Source organism: Octopus bimaculoides, chromosome 4 (assembly GCF_001194135.2).
Source record: "Octopus bimaculoides isolate UCB-OBI-ISO-001 chromosome 4, ASM119413v2, whole genome shotgun sequence".
In the NCBI taxonomy this organism is placed as follows: Eukaryota; Metazoa; Mollusca; class Cephalopoda; order Octopoda; family Octopodidae; genus Octopus; species Octopus bimaculoides.
Window position 1 is genome coordinate 52199833 of NC_068984.1, and position 17603 is coordinate 52217435.

At 32.2% G+C, this 17603-nt stretch overlaps 1 protein-coding gene and 1 long non-coding RNA gene across 5 annotated transcripts in view; one reads left to right on the forward strand and one right to left on the reverse strand.

Moving 5' to 3' along the window:
- The window catches only part of LOC128247581 (uncharacterized), a 55630-nt gene extending 51829 nt beyond the window's left edge, over nucleotides 1-3801 (forward strand). Inside the window, exon 3 of the long non-coding RNA XR_008263914.1 lies at nucleotides 3700-3801. This is a non-coding gene — a long non-coding RNA (uncharacterized LOC128247581). The remainder of the gene's footprint in view (nucleotides 1-3699) is intronic.
- The window catches only part of LOC106868732 (uncharacterized), a 118784-nt gene continuing 102398 nt past the window's right edge, over nucleotides 1218-17603 (reverse strand). For 3 of the 4 annotated variants that reach the window (XM_014914129.2, XM_014914130.2, XM_052967057.1), the window contains 4 exons: nucleotides 15946-16080; nucleotides 6674-6823; nucleotides 5111-5257; nucleotides 1218-3409 (listed from right to left, as the gene is read on the reverse strand). In XM_014914129.2, coding sequence (XP_014769615.1) covers nucleotides 3282-3409; nucleotides 5111-5257; nucleotides 6674-6823; nucleotides 15946-16080 — 560 coding nt within the window. In that variant the 3' untranslated portion in view covers nucleotides 1218-3281. The remainder of the gene's footprint in view (nucleotides 3410-5110; nucleotides 5258-6673; nucleotides 6824-15945; nucleotides 16081-17603) is intronic. The other variant, XM_052967058.1, reaches the window with a different exon arrangement.

Genomic DNA, 17603 nt, shown 5'->3' on the forward strand with positions numbered 1-17603 from the left:
ATATATAATATTAGGGACAAAATCCAAAATTACAGGTAAAAAACTCAATTAAAATCAATTTATAAAAAATTAATATTAAATTGAGCCTTATAGATAAAGTATATATAAATATATATATATATATATATATATATATATACACACATACATATGTATCATCATCATTAAAATGCATAGCAGCATTTTGTCTGTCTTTATGTTGAGTTCAAATGCTGCCAAAGTCACCTTTGCCTTTCATCCTTTCAAGGTCAACAAAATATATACCAGTTGAGGACTGGGATCGATGTAATCGACTTACCCCTCCTTCGAACTTGCTGGCTTGTGCCAAATTTTGAAACCAATATTTCATTACCAGTTTTGTTTGGATAATCAGAAATACTTCATACATTTTATTAGTTTTACAGGTTTTATCAAACTTGCTGCTATATAGAGTTACCCAAACTTTATTCTTATAAATAATATCTGCTGTGGAAACTTCCTTTCTGTCTTAGCATCTCTACTGGTGAAACCAGACTTTGCTGGAAGCATACAAGATCTATGTCTATGTTGATTTGGGATTTATACTGTATGGGTATTTTTATTTTCATATTACTAGATTTATTTTATTTCTTCCAGCTCACTGCACTACAAATTCCCAGATATTTGTACTCATATGAGCACTACAAAACAAGGTCATTCAATGCAGTTGCTAGTTTATGGTTTGGTGTAGATTCCACTCTGCATCATCTTCAGAATTGTGCATTATATTCAAATGCAAGTTATTTTTTTATTTTATCTTTTATTTTTGGAGGAAAGGGGTGTACATTTTGTTAGTGAATGGGAAACTGTGTTGCTACATAATCTAATTTCCTTGAAAATTGATTTTTTTTTTTTCATCGCTCTGTTGATTCTGATGTCAAGTGGTTCAATGATATAGGACAAAGCACTAACAAGTAACATCATTTTCTTTGTAACTCTCATTAAAAATTGCTTACATTTTGCTATGCAAGTAATTATAGAATGCATTTAGCAATGGCAAGAGTTTCTTAGGAGAGCTACTATGTATCTTACCTCCATGATAATAAGAAACTGAATACCTTAATTTAAAATTATTGATATTTTCTTTTCCAAAGACATTGTTGATTTTTCACTTTCCTATTATGCATATTGATTGTACAAAATTTAAATTAATTATAGCAAGAATGAAATGCTCAAAGAAGAATAGCAGCAAGACAAAGTTTTAGGAAACTGTTTATTAGGAAAATCAAAAAAAAGCAATAAAATTGTTACAGTGATAGATGAGCTGCTAAGTTATAAAGTGGAAGCTGCAAAGTTACTCCTGATTACAGCAGATTAGCAAAGCAATTTGTCTTCATTTAAAATGTTTCTTCTTTCAAATCAACACAATTCATACTTTTCTTTCTGAGCCAGTTTGACTCTCAATGGAGGTTTTCTTCTTCTTAAACATTTGAATGGGTAGAATGGAAACCAAAGGAATATCAGAAGAAAACCAAGAGACTTTCAGAATTGAAACATTCCAAATAATATGACAGATCAACCATATTTTTAAAAGTCAAGGTTACTATCCCCTTATTTCATGTTATGCTGAATGAGTTTACCACAGATATTTTCTTTAAAAAGGATGGCAGAATTAATGAAATAAAATGATACAAGTCTACATTTGGACTGAAATTAAACACATGCACACTAAGATATATATGTATAGGTACATGTGAATATATATATATATATATATCTATATATATGTATATATAAAAATAGCTATGATTATATTGACAAAAACACATATGAATGTAGCTATGTGTAAATATGTGTATATGTATGATTTATATACAAACACAAAAAGCAATGTTTATTTTGATTTTAACATAAATGAAAAGTAAAACTGAGTTTATGGGGAAATAAAACAGAATTTCAGTGTTACTACTATGACTGCTGAATGTGTTGTTACTTCTGAGAATGGCAACCTGTAACTGAAGCTGATAGCAATAGATTTCTTTTAAATGAGCCTACACTTGATTGAAGGAATTCAGATTATGCCGAGATTGTCTGAAAGTTGTAGCTTCCTCAATCGTATACATATATATATAAGCATTCCAAATTATAGCTGTTAGTGTTCTGATGTACTGTTTTACTAATCAGTAAACTCAGTAACTGAACTTACCTATGATTATTTTGTTAACCGTTGATGACAAAAGCTATCTATAACACACACACATATATATATTGATATAGATATATATATGTGTTAGAATCAAAATGATTGCAAATTGTGATTGTCTACATTTATGGCAACCATCAAAAGCTTGGTTAATAACTATGACACCTTGTAGAGGTTGTCATCAACATTTATTGTTACCTGTATGAAGTGCACCTTTACTGCTATTATTATTATTAATACTTATTTTAATTACAAATACCAATAGCTGATTGTCACCATCTCTTCTCACTGATAACAGCTTTGAATTAACTTCATATATCAACACCAATGCATACTGAATAACTGAACATAACATTATTACCAGACAAAGATTATACAGCTTATCTTTCTAGTATGATGATTAATACATCAACAAACAAAAAATAAACTCAAATGAAAATTGAGAGCTATAGAAATCCAAACTAGCCCTCATTTTTAAAAAAATATCTACGGTAAATCTTACAATGAATATTCTTGACTATTTTACCAAAACATGTTCTCACTGGTCACTGTCAACAACAATGTCTAATTCTTTCCATAATCGTTTTAGATTCCGTTTTCTTTCCAAACCTGTCATTCATATTTCTGTGATTCCTTAAACAGTGCCATTGGCAGAAAAGACACTTTGTTCTGTCTGAAATGCTGTCAATTAATCTCTAAAGGCAACTTAACCAGTTAATCAATTCATTTTACACGCAGTTTTATCTTCAGTTAACTTTAAATGTTATTTTCTTAATTGATAAAATCAAATAAAAATATAAGACAGATTTATTTTAAAAAACCCAGATTATATGGTATCCCAGTAATTGAAATTATGTCCTAAAACACATTTAGGGTCTGTGTACTATCTTTTAATATTATAACAAACAAAAGACAAAGGATACACATAGGTGAGGCAAATATTACAGACATTTCTATAAGTCTATATAGCCAAAGAAGTGTAATAAAATTACTTTATTTTGATTAAAGTTCATTTGTTAATTATACTTATACACAAATGGGAGAAAAAAAAAAGAAACTTAAGAAAATGCATTAAAAAAAATCAAGCAATTTCAGAAGACCCTATTTCCTCTGAAAATAATTAACAACTTAATGTCTTCACAGCACGTTTCATACATTCTGAGTCACCAAACTTCACATCTCTTTTCTTAATTTTCACTCCATTTCTGCATGGACCAAATTCTCCCCATGGGCCAAAGAAGCAACGTTCTGAAAAATACAAAATTCGTACAATATTAGTGCTTAATTAAAAACTCATTTTTATGTGCAAAAATTCTTCATTCACAAGAACTATTTTACAGAGATCACACCATGTTAAATAAGGTCTTTGAAAGACTGCAATCTAAGGAATGAGAAACTTTTGTAGAGCAAGAGGTGAATTGCTAACATAACTGAACTGAGAAAAATAGTATGTTTGCAATTATATGAACTGTTTTGATCATAATGCTTAAACAGGAGTTTTTTCTGTCTTCTCATTTTTTTTCCTTTTTTCATGACAGTTTTAGAGACTTCTCAAGTAAATGGTTTCAAAATTAAATGTGAGTGAAATTCGGCCTAAAGCAAGGAGTTTCCCATCCCATTCTGAAAATGTTAATAAGAAGAGCAATCACCAAAAAATGATAAACTGTTATAATAATGAATGCAGTTGAATGATTTGTCAACATTTCATACTTACAATGGTTATAATGCTATTTGAGTCTACTATTAAATCATTTTGCTTCACAAACTACCTTTCAAAAGCACCTAAAAATCATTTCACAAAATTCTTTCCAAACTGTTCACTGTAACAGGATATCTCAACATAATCATAAATACATTTCATCCATTAAAAATTCTCAAAGAATAAAATATCTATCCTGCAATTATTATAACATACAATATGAAATAACCTTATGTTGTGCTTGTATCAACAATTTGTGAAGGTGCATGGTTTAATGGTTAGGGTATTTGGCTCCTGATCATAAGGTCATGAGTTCAATTCCTGGCAACATATTGCATCCTTGAGCAAGACACTTTATTTCATGTTACTCCAGTCCACTAAGATATCTATCTTCCATGTAAACTATTCCTATTGCTAAATTTTTAAGTAATTTGTTGATATGGCACTGTCAGTAATGACAATAAGGGTTCCAGTTGATCTGAGCAGAACAGCCTGCTAGTGAAATTAACGTGCAAGTGGCTGAGCACTCCACAGACATGAGTACCCTTAACGTAGTTTGTATCCATGAGTATGACACTTTATTTCACATTGCTTCAGTTCACTCAGCTGGCAAAAATGAATAGCACCTGTATTTACAAGGGCCAGCCTTGTCACACTCTGTGTCACACTGAATCTCCCTGAGAGCTACACTAAGGGTATACGTATCTGTGGAGTGCTCAGCCACATGCACATTAATTTCATGAGCAGGCTGTTCTATTGATTGGATCAATTGGAATCCTCATTGTAACCAACAGAGTGCCAATGTTTATGTTAGAAGAGCAACAGAATGTAGAGTATTTATTCTATACAGCTGCATACAGCAGCTTCCAAGGTAAATCATTCATTCAGAATATTCACACATCACTAAATTAGAGGAAACATGCATACCAAGATACTCCACATAATGCTAATCACTGCAAAATGAAAATAGGACCTGTTTTCAATGCAACAAACCAATTCAATACTGGATACAATGGTTTCACTCATAACTTCTGCGACAAAAATTAGCTCCTGATCATTTCAGCCATGTGTCACTTAATCAGTCATGATTAAGAAAATATTTCAAATAAAATAAGTGAAAAAGAATAAAATATATTTCTTCTCATATCAAGCCTAAAATAAACACTGCTGCTGCTGCTGTTGCTGCTACTACTACTACTACTACTGCTGCTGCTGCTACTAGTACTACTACTTCTTCTTCTTCTTCTTACCTTTTCCGCCTTTCTTGCTGCAAGACTTTGTCACTGTTTTAGTTGCTTCACACACTGAACCATCTCCACTCTCTAGTGTCATAGTCTTGGTACGAATGTTGCTTGTTGTATTACAAGCACTCCAGTCACCATATGAATATTTGCAACCTAGAATTTCAGTGAAAAATCAAAATGAAAAAAAAATTACTTATTACTGTTACATCACTTTAGCAGAGTTATTTCTATTTACATAGTTATGGCCAATTGGCACTAGAAACACTAGTTCCCTTCAGATCATCAACTTTTGGCACATCAAATCAGACTAGCATATAAACGAAAGATGAAAAACTCCTTAGGGTATTAGGCAAGTATCATAATAACAAACCCATGTGCTTCAGTTTAGAACACAACTCAATTTCCATCTCCAGCCAGAGGCAAAAAAACATTCAGTCTACAAGAATGGGACTGGCATCAAAAATGAATCTACCCATAATATTATGTACTAAAAATGTTAAAATGTAATAAAATTTAACCTTCTGAATTGCAAAGAAGAAATATTTGAAAGATAGATTTTCATTTTCCTTTTCTGTTTTCTATGCACTATGCATATTATAAGTAAGTATTTCCAGCAAGTTTTTTTTTTTATATAATATAATAATGATTTAGCATATTATAAATTATTGCCACAGACTTAATGGATCTTTTATCTTTTATGTTTCAGTCATTAGACTGCGACCATGCTGGGGCACCATCTTGAAGAACTTTTAGTCAAATGAATTGATACCAGTACTTGTATTTTGTTAATCCTGGTACTTATTCTATTGGTCGCTTTTCATCAAACTGATAAGTTATGGGGATATAAACAAACCAACACCAGTTGTCAAGCAATGGTGGAAGACAAACACCGACACAAAAACATTTATATATATATATATATATATATATATATATAAACAATATATGAGTATATGCATATATATGTACATGTATGTACATACCTTCATCTACATGTACATATAGATACATATCTGGGTACATGACATTGCAAAAAAACAGACAAAATGATAAACAAGGTACAAAAAACAAGCAGGCCACATAGAGAACATATCCTTCATCAGCTGCCACCAGTAAAACACTGGTGTTTCGAAGAGTTAGGGCAGGACGCATCGTTAAAATGGATCTTCCCACGAACGCAAATTAAATTTTTTTTTCGTGGAGGATAGTGGCGGACAGAAAACAATGTATGTATTTATTTATGTATGTATCTTTACAACAGATTTCTTTCAGTTTCCGCCTACCAAATCCACTTACAAGACTTTGGTTGGCCCAAGTCTATAGTAAAAGACACTTGCCCAAAGTGTCACACAGTGGGACTGAACCCAGAACCATATGGTTGAGAAGCAAGCTTCTTGCCACATAGCCATAACTGTGCCTATTAAAATATCAGAAATGCAATTTTGTGTCAACTAAAATTGTGGTGGCATATATGTAATTCATTAAAAAGTTCAAAGTGAGATATAAAAGTAGACAAGAAAACCTTTATGTCCCTCAATGCTTGTAAAAGTGAACAGAAATGAAACATACCTTTGTTATTCACATTACCCTTGCACTGCTTAGTCTGTGGCTTGATGGCTGGACACGAGCTGTCATTTGGGGCCTTCAAAGTTAGTGTTCGGTGTTTAGTTTTTGTAGCTGGGTCACATTTTGACCATGCTCCTTTGTTATATTTACAATCTACAAACAAGAGGAAAACAAACTAATAACAAAAGTTTTACTCATCAGAAGTAAAGTAGATAAACCAGAGAACGTTTAGTTTACTGCTCCTAAAACTGGGACAATTAATGCTATGAATACAATAACAATAATGATACCAAGAAGGACCTTCTATGAGTTAAACATTCTCACAATTATGAAATATTGCTATATACATATTTTAGTAATTAATATTTAAGTGAAGCACAAACAAAAACAAATAAATTTTTTTTTTTAATGAACAAGAGCTGATATATTTATTGTTGTGGATGAAAAGAAAACAAGATAAGGCAATATTTCAGACAGTGATCCTTCATCAAAAAAGAAAAGATAGAAAAAAAATAAGGAAGGAAAAAAAACCTGCTGTTGATATGAATCAACATTTTTTCTTTCCTGCCCCCGCCCCTTTTTTTTTTTTTTTTAGTTTTTCCTCTCTTGTCTTAACAAAGGATCATTGTCTGAAATCTGTGACTTATCCTTATTTCCTTTCATCCAGAGGATTAAATACCATGACTTTGTACTGTTGTTCTTATTGCTTCTCTTATCTTTTTTTTTTCTTTTTGGTTTATTCTTGTTTGTTTCTCATATGAATGACATGGCTGTGTAGTTAAGAAGTTTGCTACTCAACCACATGGTGCCATGTTCAATACCATAGCATGGCACCTTGAGCAAGTGTCTTCTACAATAATACAAGGTTGACCAAACCCTTGTTGAATGGAACTGGTAGATATATATTTGTGTCTCTTTGTCTTCACATTATGTGCTAGTCATGAAAGGGTGTCACTGTCTTACAAACAGCGTTATTCATTTCTAATATTCTGTGAGAATATGTCTGGCCATGGGAAGATATTACCTCACTTGGAAACAAGTGAAGGTTGACAACAGGAAGGACATCAAACCATAGAAAATTTGCCCCAATAAACTCTGTCCAATCCATACAAGCATGGACAAGTGGACATTATGCTGATGATAATTATGTTCAGTGATGAGAGTGGGCAGTACTCATCACATTTTTCAGTGGTTCAAAACTGTTGTGAGGAATGAAAACATCCTCAAACTAGAGGCCTGGCCTGAATGCTTGCAAAAATGTGAACTCTGTGAAAAACACCCAAAGTAGCAAGCAGTAGGTGATGAATTAGGTCCACTTTCCAGGTAGGTCGCAGCAAGATTAGAACTCAGAATGCTAAGAGCTAGAATAAATGCCATAAGGAGTCATCATGTTCAAGGAGCTGACAGTTCTGCTAGCTGACTGCACTAGCCTGGTACTTAAAGTATCTAACTTGGAAGGATGAAAGAAGGTAAAGTTAATCTTAGTAGCTTTTGAACTCAAATTACTAGAAGCATTTTGTCCAATACTCTCATGATTCTCCCAGTTCACTGGCTGGATATCAGTTACTGCATCAGTGCAGTAATTGATATAATTTAGATATGAAATGTTGAAAGAACTTCATGAACTCTTAAACTTCAGTCATTTCCAACATGTTGAATTCTTTACAAAAGTATCTCATTTTCTAGAGTAAAACTGCTTTCAAATTTTGGCACAAGACCAGCAAGTTTGTGGGAGTGGGTAAGTCAATTACATCAATCCCAATGTTCAATTGGTACTTATTTTAATAACACTGAAAGAATCAAAGGTAAAGCCGACCTCAGTGAAATTTGAACAAAGAACATACAGACGGATGAAATACTACTAAGCATTTCTCCCAGTATACTAACAATTCTGCCGTCTCACCACCCTTTACTATAGTAAAATTGCAATGCAACTTACATCAACTTTATCATCAGCATCATTTTATATATATTTTATATATATTTTGAACTCTTATAAAGAAAATGCTGTTATAAGGCCCTGGCTCTACACCATCCAAACACAATTAGTTATAATAATAACATCTCTCCCAACTATATCAGAATATTGACTATTTACGCAAGGGTCAATTATAAGAATCAGTAACTCAATCAGTGATATGCAGCAATCATATCAATATGAAATTAGAAATGCATGTAATGCTGGTAGTGGATTCCACCAAGAAGTTAAAGAGCTGCCAACAGAAGATTTAACAATGGTAAAGAAGTAATATGCATTACAATATCCATTCCTCATTGTGTTGTGCTGGCTTATGTACCTCAATGACCCCAAAGGCTTTGTTAACTGAGTACAAGACCCTGTAGAACCTCTTTTGCTGAACAGGTCAAAAAATAGAGGCCAGACAAATATGGACCACCTCTTCCTAGAGACAAATATGGATTTGTGTAGGGCCAAGACTCCTACCTAAGAAAAAGTAAAGCTACAGAAACAATGATGACAATTCAAAGCCATCAAGCCTTGGAAGAGGACAGCCCAGAATCAAGAACAGTAACAATAAATGAACACATACATTCACATACGAAACTGTTCAGGTTGTAACACCAGTAGCAACAGAAAAAAACACAAAGAAACCATTTGAGTAGTAATATCAATAACAACATATGTAACACTAACAGTTAAGTAAAAACAGTTGAAATAGTAACACTAATGTTAACAATTCTAGTACAAGTAGTAACATGAAATAATATTTTAATAAAAGATATAAATAGCATTATGTGTAACACAAACAGTAAAATGAATAGTTCCTGTTATCATAGATATAGCGAAAAAAATAATATTAGTGTATACAAGTAACAACAGCAGTAACAGATGTAACACCAACAACAACAACAGATGTTACGCAAACAGTAACATGAACAAATAGTTTATGGAGTAACATTGACAAAACAGACAATAATGTAACAGTTCTTGTAGTTACACACAATTGGAGTAACACCAATAATAACAGATGTAACACAGATAATAATGTAACAGTTTTTTTTACAAACATCAGTAACAAAATAAACACGAACAGTAACGTGAAACATAGTTCACATAGTAACACCAGTGACAACAGATGTAACAAATGTTAACATGAGAAACAATTGCAATAATGACATTTGTAACAGTGTCATGAGGAACAGTTTTAATTTTTTGAATGGTTTAGTCAAAATAAAGCGGATGCTTCTTGGATGTTTGTTGGTAGGGTTGATGTTCATGAACATTTTCAAGTCAATGCAAAGCAGGAAGAATATGAGGACATACAGAACTGAAGAGGGTCCTCATTCTATAAGATAAAGATAAGGAGGAAATTGTCAGTGCAGGGCTGGAAGAGTGGGGAGGGGATCATAGTATAGGTCAGAGGTTGCCAAAGGGGGTTCGAGGGACCACCTAGAGGTAGACTGGGAATTATAGGGGTTCAATAATAGCCAAGGGGTCAAATTGGGGTCAGCGTGTGAAAGACCAGCTCACCCAGATGAACTGCTTGAAACACTTAGTCAGCACCATGCTCATCCCTCACATTGATATTGTCAATTTCAATAAAAGATTTTCCAGCATTTTTCACATTTTCAAACCATGAAAACAATTTCATAAAAATTAAAAGTTTAATAATGTATACTTGTACACGAAGTTTTAAATGTAAAAAGTGTGTCATTTTCATTAGAATTTCTTAATTTGTTGTATATGTATATTTTAGCTAACATTTTAATTGCCAGCATCAGTACCCGGTACGCATTTTAAATATAGTATGGTAGGGTAGGGTATTAAAATATTTTAAATGAGGAGGGTGCTCAATGCGGAAGGAGAAGTGGCTAAAGGGGGGTCGATGTGGAAGGACAAATGGCTAAAAGGGGTCGATGGTCGAAAAAGTTTGGCAACCTCTTGTATAGGTGATAAGAGACAATTGTATTGAGTGGGCTTGAGTAAAGACAGTCTGAAATTAGCTAGCTCTAACGAGCTAAGGCTATTGCAATAGTGGTAGGAACATTTCCGGTACAAAGACAAGCAACCAAAGGCATGGACAAGTAAAGCAGTATCTGTAGATTTTCCATATTTATTTTGTGAAGTATATGATGGTTGGAAGTTTAAGAGAATCATGAAATATATAATTTCATTTGAAATTGTATTTTTTCTCAAGGATTTGATTTATCCGATGGTGTCAAATTATACAGGTTGTACTGAAGGTGTAGTTTTAGGAGAGAACATCATCAAATACTATATTCTTTGTTATACACTTGTCACCTGTTCTACTTTGAGTGTTGTTATCTATTATTTTTTAAATTTTTATACATATAAAGAACTGAAAAATTCCAACTATGGAATGAAGCCAAAGATATAATCTATCCATAATTTTATTCTGTTATGGCACAACAACATTAGTAAAGTTTTATCAAATCTTAATTATTTTACTAATGATATAAATCATCATCATCATCATCATTTAATGTTCTATAATGACATGGTTGGATGGTTTGATAGAATCCAAGGAGTCTAAGGACTGCATCATGCTCCATTTTCTACATTGGTGTGATTTCTGTGACTGGGTCATCTTCCCAATGCCAATTTTACAGAAAATATAAATTTTGTGCATAAAATAGATCATCTTAGCTTAATTTCATGGTTAAATTTTCATGTACAGAAACTGTAGTTGAATAACATCATAGATTAGAATCAATAAAAGTAATAATCTATAACTTATTAATTAATTGGACAATATCTCATGCATCATCATTATGTTGTGTTTCCAGAAGGTTAAATAAATACACTTATAGGCTTCCCTATGATTTTTTTCTAGTTTTTTGGAACTTAACTCTACCAGTTAACATAACATTCATCATACCTCTATGAGGTAGAAATAGTAGCCAAATCTCACTTTATCACACACCTCATTATTGTTTATCCATTATAGCATCTATTTTCTTTGTAATGTAGATCCAGATACACTAGCTCTGATAAACAAAACAGGAATGTCACAGCTAAAATGCTTGTCATTAAACAAGGTGGGGTGTTGAAAGATTCCTGGCTTCGGGTAAAAAAAAAATACAGGAGGATCAGTTAATTATGATTTTATGCAACATATTCTCCTCTCAGATTCACACACTTATTGCAGTGGTCCTTCAGTTTTTCTAAGTCCTGTAAAAGAACTTGGAAGATTAGGCCTCCAACCAGGCCTTTCACCATACCTTTAAAGCCAGGAACTTTTTAGCACCCCTTCATATAGCATCTATTTTCTTTGTAATGTAGTTCCAGATACAATAGGCCCAATAAACAAAAGATGGGTGTCCCGGCTAAAATGCTTGTAATCATATGTCTATTGAATCAGGACTAAGATGAAACAATACAGCTTATAGCAGTGGTACAGAAGTGACTTCTATTGGTTCAGAGTCCTTAATAACCATATTGTCTGGACAGTTAAATGCCATGTGCTATTACTGCTCCATGGATACACAACCCACTGCTTCTTTAGCAATTAGGCTATACCTTTAATGACACAACAATAAGACACAATATGGGTAACAGCATGAATATTATAAGAAGCAATCTAGGAAATATCATAAACTATAGAATAAGACAATGTAAGTAGTCAATAACAGAAAATGTAACAAAAACTGTAATGCAACATGTAATAAAGGCTGTAACATGAATAAACAGAAACAGTAATATAGCATGCAATACGTACAATAGTACAGCTATACAAAAGCTGTAAAATGATACAATAATACATGTAGTAGAAGTTGTAATGCAAAATAAAATAAATGTATCATGAATAAACAGGAACAGGAACACAACATGTAAGAGAAACTGTAAAATGATACAGTAACATGTGCAGTAAAAACAACAGCACACGTATTAGAAGCTGTAGTTTAACTAAGCAGACATAGTAACACAACATGAAATAGAAATTGTGACACAACATAAAAAGGAGGCAATGGTAACACAGGTATAAAGCTGTAATACAAAAAACATACAAAGTAATGTGAATATTAAAACTACAACCTTTAGAATGAAGAACCATGGACATTCCACTTTTATAAATTTTCACATTCATATTTTCATGCATAAATTTATAGATCTCCAAAGCTTTATTTCATTATATTAAGGATTACAATTATGTCTTCAGTTTCATTTCATAGTTAAGATTTTCTGAAGCATAACACACCACCACACAAACACCATGGAAAGCAGAATAATATTGTAGATGATAAAACATAAGCAGTAACATATGTAACATGAACAGCAATACAACTGCAATTCAGCTACTATTCAAGTAGTTAAGTAACTAGTAAAAACAGTAATTCTTTTCAATGTGGGACCTAGGAAGAGGAGTTTTCTCTTCTTAGGCCCCACATGAGGTGATGAGGCTCAATATTCTATCCAGTACAACACAGTCATTTGGTTCTGGGATACCTTTACTGGTGCCTAACTTGTTGCAAGCATTCAGCTCAGCCTTACAATTTACACCCTACCCATGTTTTTCCTGTGGACATTGACTTGCAGATATTCAAGCTAGGCATCAGCCATATCAATCTTATAAGTCTGCAAAGGTCATGATGCTTATTTAACATAAACACATAAAAGGAATTACTATCAGTTTTGACAATAAGTATTCAACTGTTCAATGAACAGGGCTACCTGTTTGTTAAATTAACATGTGAGACATCAGTATGTCTTAATGTAATTCTCAGGTAGAGCCTGCATGATACATGTGACAAGATTGAACTTCTAGATTACAGGTGTAATCCTTGTGATGGATTTGCACACAATTTCTGACTCTCCAATTTCACTCACAATGCTTGAGTTGACTTGAGGTTATGGTAAAAGACATTTGTCCAAGATGCCATGCAGTGGGAACAAACCCAGGGCCTTGTAAATGCAAAGCAAACATTTTAATCATTCAGCCATGGTTAATACATGCAATAACAGTTATAACAATGATTGGCCAAAGAAAGAGTAATGTAGACATTGTGAAAATTAATAACACAAAAAGTATCACATAAAATAACAAAGGAAGGAAATGCAGAAAATGACTAAAACAATAAATAATCCTTTCTTCTGTAGGCACAAAGCCTGAAATTTGGGGGCAGGAAATTAGTCGATTACATCAACCTCAGTGTTTAACTGTTATTTTATCAACCCCAAAAAGATGAAAGGCAAAGTCAACCTCAGAATGTAGCAATAGGTGAAACACCACTAAGCATTTCGCCTGGTATGCTAATGGCTCTGCCAGTTTTCAAGCAGGAATGGAAGAACAGTATTAAACCATCATAACTTGATTTATTACATTTGGATATTTGGCTTCAAATAACTGAATACAACCCAAAATATTGCAAAACTTTGCTACACAACTTCCCTTTTAATGATACTCCATTTTAATAATATTTTTTAAAAACCATAAAAATAAAAATTTAATTGTTAATTATGCAAAATGAATACTAAACATTCATAATGATTATTTTAAAAGTTTAATACCCACACACACTTTGATAATGTGCATTTAAGTGTTTGTTCATTCATTCACTCATTCAGTTAGTTTGTATATTGGTGTGGTGCATGCATACTGTATTCACTTTCTCTCCATTTCTCTTTCATCTTGAAACATATCAATCGATTCATCCTTCCAATCAGACTGGTTAATTTTGTAAATTTCTAGCTGAATCTGGTGTATTTCAACACAACATAGGTAATGAAAATAGTCACCTTGGGAATAGCTGTAAAGCTACTTAATTTTTAAAATAATGTAGCATATTCTAGCTAGTTTCTCATTATTAGTTATTTTATAATTTTGATGAGCTGACCCAATCACATAGCAAGGCAAAATGACTGGCAAACTTAAGGAATAACCTCATTTGACAATTTGCTTCTCTTTTAGCAAGCTAGATATTTGGAAACAACTGAAATGCTAAGTTGAGGTATTCTTGTAATAGCAGATATTTCTAAATAATATTTCTATATAACACTTGCCTGAATTAATGTTTAAAAACTTTAATCTTTTCCATAGCAACTCATCTAAAATTGCCCCTGGTCCTACAATACAAACCATTTGCTTTAAAATGAGTTAAAAACCTTCCATCAAAATTTCATGCAAATTTATGCTCCAAACACCAGCTTAATAACAACAAAGTTTATTTGACTAAATTCTTCTTTATTTTCAAAATTAATCAAAACAAAGGCAGTATATTTCATTAAAAATATAATATTGAAGTGGGGTTAAACATAATCAGATCATATATTATTGTGTACATGTAATGCACATGACAATAAAAGAAACTCTATGTGATTTAGCTGCCATTTCTAGCAGCTAAATCTAGATGGTCTTGCAAAGAATGCCTTTGATCATAGGCCTACCTTGTCAAGGCAGATCTGGGATTAAACAACCACAACAACAGCAACAACAGCATGCTAGCAAAGAAAATCAAATGCATGATGATGAAAACAATGATGAAGATGGTGATGATGATGATGATGATGGTGATGGTGATCATGACAATGACTACAACTAAGAATCTGAGTTGTTAGGAAAATATTGATGAAGACAAAATATTACATTGTTAGCTGAGATGAGTAATGGACTATTTCCAATGACGTTGAATGAAAAAAGTTATCTTCACTGAAAGATTAATCTATCAATAAAAATAACTATTATCAATAAATCCAAGAAATATCTTGATTTATTCCTTTAAAACCACTGACAAAAGGAAACAGATAAAGGAAATTTCAGTTTGATCTAATAACTTAATTTGAACTATGATAAAACAGGTGTAAAAGCTTAAACAAAAAAAAAAAAGCTACAGCTAACACACTCACAAGCAGGAAAGACTGAGTAACAAATGCCATGCTTTTGCAAAATGTTTACGTGTTCATATAGCTGCATGCAGACAGGGTCACTCTCTGAGCTCTCTTGCCCTGGACCCAGTAGAACATCCAGTGTTTGATAGCTGGAGAGAAAGACAGAGAGAGAGAAAGCTACACCAGCATTGTGCTGGTACTTCTTTTCAATTAATCCTTGTAAAGATGAAAGACAAGAGCACCTTGGCAGGATTTGAACTCAGGAGTGCAGAGAGTTAGAACAAATATCACAATACATTCCAACCAACCCTCTAATAACTCTGCCAGTCAACCACCTCATAGAAACAGGTGTAGGGTTTAGTAATTTACAAAAACTATAGCAATGCAAGGAAACTCAGGCATCAACAATAACAAGTGCTGATAAATTCAAGAAAAATTTTTAAAAAAAAGTTAAATCATATTAACTCACTTCGGCGACAGGACTTGCTTATTGTCTTTTCCTTTTCACAGCTATTTGGATCCCCTCGACGTAAAGTTAGAGCACGGACCTTTTTATTAGTGACAGGGTCACAGGCAGACCACTCACCCTTCTCATATTTACACTCTAAAATCAGTAAGGATAATTAATTTCAACTGGAATAGGAATATTACAGAAATTTAATGTTCTGCTATAAGTTTTCAAATGCATACAAGTTAGATTAGAAAAAAATATATAATGGAACACCTCGTATAACAATGCACAATATCACTTTTTAGTTATATGCATTGGCTAATTATAGTCAGTGATCTGAGAAATTCTAAGATTATATCTGCTTTTGTTTCAACACAATATCAGAAATATTTAAGGAAATAATAGTATGCTGTATATTGCTATATCACTTCTAAAAAATATAAGTATAGAGATTTTTATTTGAAGTTCTAGTTTTTACAGATTACTTCATCAAAATGATTTATTTGTAAAAATATCAGCAGCAAGCTCGATTCATAGATTAATTTCTATTAAAACTGACAAAAAATTTTCAGTAATTTTTTTTTCTCCCTTAGCTATGAAGTCAAGATTCATTATAAAGCTGTCAGAAAACAAATTGTTTATATTTTTAGAGTCAGCTTAAGCTAATGAATAAAACAATTTTTTTACTTCATGAATAATAGTTTGGGATGTATAATTGTATGACTTAGCAGAACACAAATAACATATCTCCTTTTCTGCTGAGTATTTATCTTTATTTCATCACTGAAATGATAATTTCTTTTAGCTATACTTACTGGGGCTTAATTTTATTTTATCTTATTTATTTATTTATTTATTTATTCATTACCTTAGACTGAACACAGAACACTCTGGAACAGAGAACCAAAGGAAATACTATAAAGCTATTAAAGCTATTCTTTAACTACTAAACTCTTGCTCCAAATATTCTCCTTTACATCCTCATGAAAATAGAAATAAGGATAGTCTTTTTTAGTGTATAATGTATTAATGTTGCCTATTTTGTATGTTGGAACTGGGTAAATATCATGTAATATATTGTATACATGTTTAGTTAAAAGGGAACATCTAATGAAGATTATCCAAAAAAATTATATAGAATACTATCCCTTGTATGATGAATAGGAGGAGGATGAGATGCAGGAAGATAAAGATGGTGATGATGATGATGACAATGACGACGATGATGATGATGATGATATGTAACCCTCATTTTCAGAAACTGCCAACATATATCTGACATAACTGATAAGAAGTAATTGGAGAAGGTAAGGCAAAAAGGTGTAAGTTGGAATGAATTAGGTTTGTAAAATGTTTAAAAGTATGTTTTGCATGGTCATATTCTCTATTTTATTAAATATGATCAATTTTTTTTTTTCGTGATTATTATATCAATGTATAAAACTATCATGGTTGGAGGGAGCAGTTGCTAATATTCAGCTACAAAGCTGGAAATTTTTAGTAGGTATAACAGAAATAAATTAATAATAACTAATATCGTATAATAAATTAAGAACAGTAATGTAAATTACAGTTGTAGAAAATTTGACTGTTTTCATATTATATCAGTGTATATATATGCATATACATACATGCACATATACACACACACACATATATATATATATATATATATA